General features: G+C 52.8%; 1 protein-coding gene and 1 non-coding gene across 2 annotated transcripts; both read left to right on the top strand.

The window, feature by feature from the left end:
- The first annotated feature begins 5,247 nt into the window (after positions 1–5,247).
- On the top strand, positions 5,248–5,319 carry COCSUDRAFT_t77. Its single transcript has one exon. It is a non-coding gene; the product is annotated as a tRNA-Gln (tRNA).
- Positions 5,320–5,640: 321 nt separating this feature from the next.
- Positions 5,641–6,036, top strand: COCSUDRAFT_60102 (hypothetical protein; the record flags this gene model as incomplete). Its single annotated transcript, XM_005642922.1, has 2 exons — positions 5,641–5,837; positions 5,910–6,036. The coding sequence occupies 2 exons, from the start codon at positions 5,641–5,643 to the stop codon at positions 6,034–6,036; spliced, it is 324 nt and encodes a 107-aa protein (XP_005642979.1).
- Between the last annotated feature and the right edge of the window lie 234 nt (positions 6,037–6,270).

The raw sequence follows: 6,270 nt of genomic DNA, 5'->3' as shown, positions 1-6,270 counted from the left end.
TGGCTTTAATATAAAGAGACAAAGTACTTCGCTATTTTTATGATCGTTTTTTGGCAGGATCCGCAAGAAAAGATTGCACTCCGACTTCCGACTTCCAAGAAAGCAAGATGCAGAACCAATTACGAAAGTCTCAAGGTTGGCAGAAGCGAGACAACGGTGCACGCTTTGCCTCTTTGTTGCTGTGCATCAAAATTGGGTGGAATCTTAATCTTGATTGCGTTCACAATCTGCTGTGTGGCAAATGACAACGTTGCGTGCTCTGCATGACGTGCTTTGCACATGCACTGCACGTGCGATTTTCTGGAAAATTTTCGAGCTTTGATCAACGAATCAACGAGCACACAAAATTGGCTTGCTCGTAAGAATGTAGATGAATTTGTGTATGTGACATCTATGCTTGTCTTGCACTCATTGATCGCCAGGCACGTCTACGAAGCTGAGGTGATATGTTGCAAGCTAACAGTCCCTCCAAAATAGATTGGGACCCAGAAAATTGGTCTATGATTGTGCATCACGGCTAATCATCACTCGATCCAAATAGCCAGCTATTGGCATCACGGACCCCACTCGCCCCCTTTGTATCTGCTACTTGTCCAGAGGTGCCTGCACCATTTTGACTGGGGACTCCGCTTGAAGTATTTATCCACTCCCTCAACACTGCTGCCACGCTGTCCATCTGTGGAATATCGTTCACCTGTGCAGCAAAGGGTCAGATCACCCACAATCATAGCGCGATCACACAAGCAAGCTGTGCACTTGCCAAGGCCCACAGGTCATGACGTGATAACTCCTTTTGTCACAGCATTTTTCTGAGCAATTTGAAGCTATCTCATGGCGGCTGCCTTTTGAGCTCTACATTTCCAGACCTGCAGGGAGGCTAAATCAAGCTGCTCAAACAACTGAAGCCGAACAGAGACCTGTCTGGGAGTGGCAAGCTGCGCGCCATGCTTGCGCACAATGGCGGCCAGGTCCAGCAGCAGTCGCTGGCGGAAGGCGGCAAAGTCACGGGAGTATGGCGGCGTTGTGTGCACCAGGACGAATATGGTGCATGCATAATTGTCCAGCCCCTGCAATCAGTCACCAGCAAACATCGCAGCACTTCCTTCCATGTCCAGCTGAGTGCTTGAGTGCTTCTGCCCGGGCGGCACTCCACATGAATACATTGCAATCTGTGAGACGAGTACTCAAGCAAGTTGATGACTGCGCTGTACATTGCACAGTCTTGTACGCAAAGTGGGAATTGTAGACGACAGGAAGCTTCCTCGCACCAGCATGCCGACTCCCTGGGGCAGTCTGTGGTCCACGCCGGTGGTGGTCTCGATCATTAAGCGCATGCCGCGCACAATGCTCTCAACCTTCTCTATGTCCTGATTCCTGCGCTACAGAGTCCTTCTTTTGTTTCTGCAGGTCACGATGCCAGTAATTGTACTTTCAAAATCGTTGGTATCGCCCCTGACTTCCTTGAATTTTAAACCAGTGCTTCCATACACAGCAATACTGTGATGTTTTGTTGAAGATTGGCAGTCTTGGGTAGTGATCAAAGCAACAGCTGTAGAGGTCTGTGGCCTCGGGTGGGCTTACCTGATCAGGATTGTGAGGAAGAGCTGGCGAGCCCGATTGAACCCAGTGATGACTCTGCTCTTGGCCACGCGCGACTCGTTGCTTATGATCATGTCTGTCAAAGCCTGCGCGAATACCTCCATTGAGCGTTGTGCTTGCCGCCGACACGGTTTCTCTGGGACAATATGCATGCTATTTTTTATGGCCGTGCACTATAACTCTAGAGGTTGTAGTCTATACAGGATCGCTATGAGCAGCATTTTGGGTTCTGCACAGAGTGGCACCTTGTTGGGGATGGTGACTGGCAGGCCGCTGTCTGTTCTGAGCACGGTGTAGATGGGGTCAACCCGCTCGACAAACCCCGTTGCAAATTTTGCTCCGGTGCCGCTGGCAATGTCGATGCGATCCCCCACCACAAACGGACGCGAGAGAAACTGCAGCACACACTGCCTGATCAGGATTTTTTCTTTGACAAAATCAAGCTCACCCACTGGTATGGACCTCTACAGACAGAAGTTGTATCCTAAAAAACTTGCCATCAGAAATGTGTAATTTTGCCAGTCCTCTTGTTGCGCACTACAGTACAGGGCATGGCCAAGAGCAGTGCCGGTGCTTCCCCATCTTCAATAGAAATTGTACACCAGTCTGTTCCTTGCGCATCCATGTAGCCCTAGGCGGGTGACCTTATAATAAGGAGTACCGCCTTTATGTCAGCACACGATTTTCTCTGAAAAGGAGTATTGCAGACGATTGCCATTTCTGCGGGCCTCACCAAATTGACGCCGGCAATCATGTTGGCCATCACAGACTGCGCAGAGAGGCCCACGAGGATGGTGCTCACACCGCCCACGGTGAGCAGAGGCGCCACATTGATCCCCAGCACGTGCAGGCAGCTGAGGCCGCCGGCCATCACTATCAGCCACGATGTCAGCCCGCTCAGCGGCAGCAGCACCCGCTCCAGAGCATTCTCCTGCATACACAAGCGCAACTCACTGACCAGCCGCCGCTGCTGCACAAAGTCTTCCGTTGGGTCCTTATTGCCTGTGGCGCAGTACAGCTTTCATGAAGACCCAGGCACAGCACTAGCCTGCAATGATTCTCTTGCTGCTATCAAAAATCTCTCCTCACCAGCTGGCAAGCTGCCATGGCTGCTTGTTGCTTCATTTGCATCCAACTCCATAGGCTGCATGAGGGTTCATGCTCATTAATGAATGCTTCAGTCCCCATACAGGATCTTGCCGGTGTTCCTGCAAATTGGGGAGCGCTTGGATGGCAGATCTTTTCAGGGCAAAGGGAAGCCACCTGGCTGCCTGCGTTGGGTGCGCTGGCTGCGTGCGAGTGGCTGTGCTCCATCAGCAGCTTCACCAGCCGCTCCTTCAGCCGCAGCACCGTCCATATGCTGCACACAACAACACGGCCCTTGTCAATGAGATGCTTCAGCTCTGCCACTAGAACTGCACTGCATTGGACAAACAAAGGCCTGTTGCAATCCATGCTCATGTGCATGGTGGAGTCTCAAGACTTGTATCTGCACAATGATTCAAGCTTCTCCTCCTCAATTTGATGCTGGCGCACTACGCGAATTTCATCGAGTCCTTAATGATCTCAAATATCACTTGAAATCATACTGTAAGGGCCCCCATGTGGGGCCTCACATGAAGATGATGAGGGCGACCTCGGACAGCTCGCGCACGAATGTGTCGAGGCCGGAGAGGGTCTTTGCGCCGTTGCGCGCTAGTGCCACCAGCCAGGTGGCAGCGCCTGTTTTGGCTTCTGAATGCAGCAGCACCGCTTCAAGCAGCCCCGACACGCTCCGCAGTGTCAGCACAGCCGCCACCACCGGCAGGAACCTGCACAGCCAACACTCGCTTTTCACACTCGGCTATACATATTGTCAAGCCTAGGCGCCTTCTCAAGAAGCAAGAGCCCTTGCAGCATTTATCAGTGTCTTCAATCCACAAGAAGTGTCGATAGACTCCCATCCAAGTTGTCAATCATGGCAGCAAATCTGGAAAGCCCTGATTCCGGCCACCAGATAAACATGGCTGCAAATGGACTAGCTTTGCGCAAAGTAATTGACAAGAAGGCTAAAGGGAATCGGCAGATCCCCTCCGATCTGCCTTGCAAACAAATTGGTCAGCGCGCAGCATGATGGGAGTGGGAGCTTACACAGCAGTGGGGCGGTGGAGCGCCAGCAGGGCGGCTTCAGAGGCGTAGCCCAGGAAGGGGCGGGCAGGCCTGTCGGAGCCCTCTTCATAGCTGGCCATCCACGACAGCTCCTGTGACATGCAGATGGACAACCTCATTCTTTATAGTGGCTCTCAAGCACTCTTGGCAATCCGCCATGGCACACTTGCCAGCGCATTCTTTCTGATTTTGATTCCATCCTGTAGCCCATTCATTCAAATTCTCTCAAGCACACATGGCATGCTGGCCCCGGCTAGCCCCGGCTGGTGGGGGGCGGTGCAAAATACCGAGCACCGTGCCCCAGTTGTTTGGGTCTTGCTTGGATCTCGCGAGTCCAACAAGGGGTAGGAACTTGGCAGCCTTTACATGCAGCTTGTCTGCAGACGCACCTTGCCTTCGGCAAGAAAAGCATGTATTACTAATAAAGCATGGCATGCATCCCTGCTTTAAGGGTGTCTCAGGGTGGGCCCCTGCGAAGGATTGCTGGAAGATTGCCAGCCTGTCATTGTCGGGTAGAGGAATCACCCACCTCCCCGGCCTGCACCCTGTCCGCTTCCCTGTGCAGCGCGCGCGACAGCAGCAGTGTGGCTGCAGCACCGGCCGCGACGGTCACTGCGCAGTGCAGGCCATGCTGCCACAGTGGCACTGCTAATACTCCCGCCCGGTGCGCCAGAGCCGCTGCGGCCGCGCGAGCTGCGGCCTCTTGAGCTGCTGCTGCTGCGGCTGATGCAGAGATAGAGATATCTTGTCAGTAGTGGTCTCGTATGTTTTGTGGGCTTGATGCATGGTAATGCTGAGCAGTCCACGACGGGCTGCCTTGACGTGACTGGGAGAACAGTGCGGGGCCTACGATCTATATGTTTCGAAGGAAAACTCTTTGAGAAATAACCAATCTTAGGTGAAAGTGCTGAAGAGCATAGAATCTACACAGGGCAAATTGCTCGCTTGGTACATTGAAACTCCTTAGAAACCTTGGCAACCGGTCTATTTGCCTTCTTCAATCCGGAAGTGAATGTTTCGAATCACCTGCCGCTGTGCTCGAGCCAGTCTTGATTCCCCAACCCGCACAAGTACCGAAACTGTGTCTCCCGCGTCGGTTTTCGGCGTTACGGTGTCGACATCTGCAGTAGTGGCTCGGCTGCAATTTGTCCTGAATGAGAAACCGCCAGGTTATTGCAGTACCAGCATTGTACACGAGGATTTGCTGTTTCACCATGGCTTCAAACAGTGTCAGATTTGCTCGGCTTGATATTCGTTGAAGACTGGGTGTGCGCCCAGATGGACATCGGAGACACTTTGCTGTTGAAAGCTTAACTCTGGGCAGTGCACGCATTGATGAAGTGATGAAGTTCGTCCCCTTGGGCATATATATTACTCGTTGGCGACAGAAGTGAGACATGGCGGACCTGCAGGAAGGCTCACAGCCAAGCCTTGTGCGATCGTTTATATCCGGTAGGAAATTGCCTTACGAGATCAGGCAGCTGGCACCGCCCGCAGCGAGGCGCTGTGGTGTAGTGGTTATCACTTTGGACTTTGAATCCAACAACCCGAGTTCGACTCTCGGCAGTGCCTTCACTCTTTTTTCTTCTTTTCTCTGTTTTCTTTTTGCCTTTTGCGGCCTTTCGGTATGATGAGATGTAGTGACGATATATTGACACTACGATCACCAGAATACATTAAGGAGGGTGCCATGCATTGTTGCTCGGGTCTTACATAACTCCATTTGCTTGATTTCCAGGGCCTGGCCAATAGGAGGCCATAATACTTTGATGACGTGGAGAACCAATGCAACGAGGTGATGAGGACTCAACGAAGGAAAGGGCTCTGATTGATAGCCTGTTTGTGCATTGTGACTGTTCAACTGCTCAAGCTTTGTAAAACTTTTGGATAAGTATGGAGTCGGGGCCGGCGTCGAGCACCGCACCGGAATCGGAGCGGTTGGGGTCGACGATGCAGGCACCGGCTGGTGAACAGCGGATGGAATTCACGTTGAAGCCGCGGCCTATCCTAGAGCCGCAAGTCGGACAGATATATGCAGCGTGGGTCGAGAAGAAGGGATCGAAGACAGCGGAGGGCAAGTTGGATGAGAGGTGATGCTCCTTGGGGTGCGCGAAGCGCTCAGGCCAGGCCCAGACGACATGCAGTCGAGCACCCTCATTCAGGCGGAGGGTGAAGGTGCCCTTGAAGGACTGGGTGCCGCTGGAGGGGCCAGTGTCAGCAGCTTTCCTCGTGGAGAAGGGCAGTGTGCACGTGCAGACTTGTGAGCAGTCAGCGCTGGCGCAGGCTTAAGAGCGAGGAAGTGCGCCCAGCGATATATATCCACCGCAGCTCGGATCCCAAGCTATAGGAAGAAATCGACAAGGTGGACAAGCAGCGAACAGCACTGGAGCAGCGAACCCCAATTGAACAGGTAAGCACGGGCCTCAATGGGACACGGACATGTGAACGGGGATTGGACAGGGAAGAGCCAAGATTGGCCCATTTGTATGCTTACAAAAGGGACAGACGTCCATGGGAGTGATC

This window comes from Coccomyxa subellipsoidea (assembly GCF_000258705.1).
Source record: "Coccomyxa subellipsoidea C-169, whole genome shotgun sequence".
Lineage (NCBI taxonomy): Eukaryota > Viridiplantae > Chlorophyta > Trebouxiophyceae > Coccomyxaceae > Coccomyxa > Coccomyxa subellipsoidea.
This window is presented reverse-complemented; position numbering and strand designations above follow the sequence as displayed.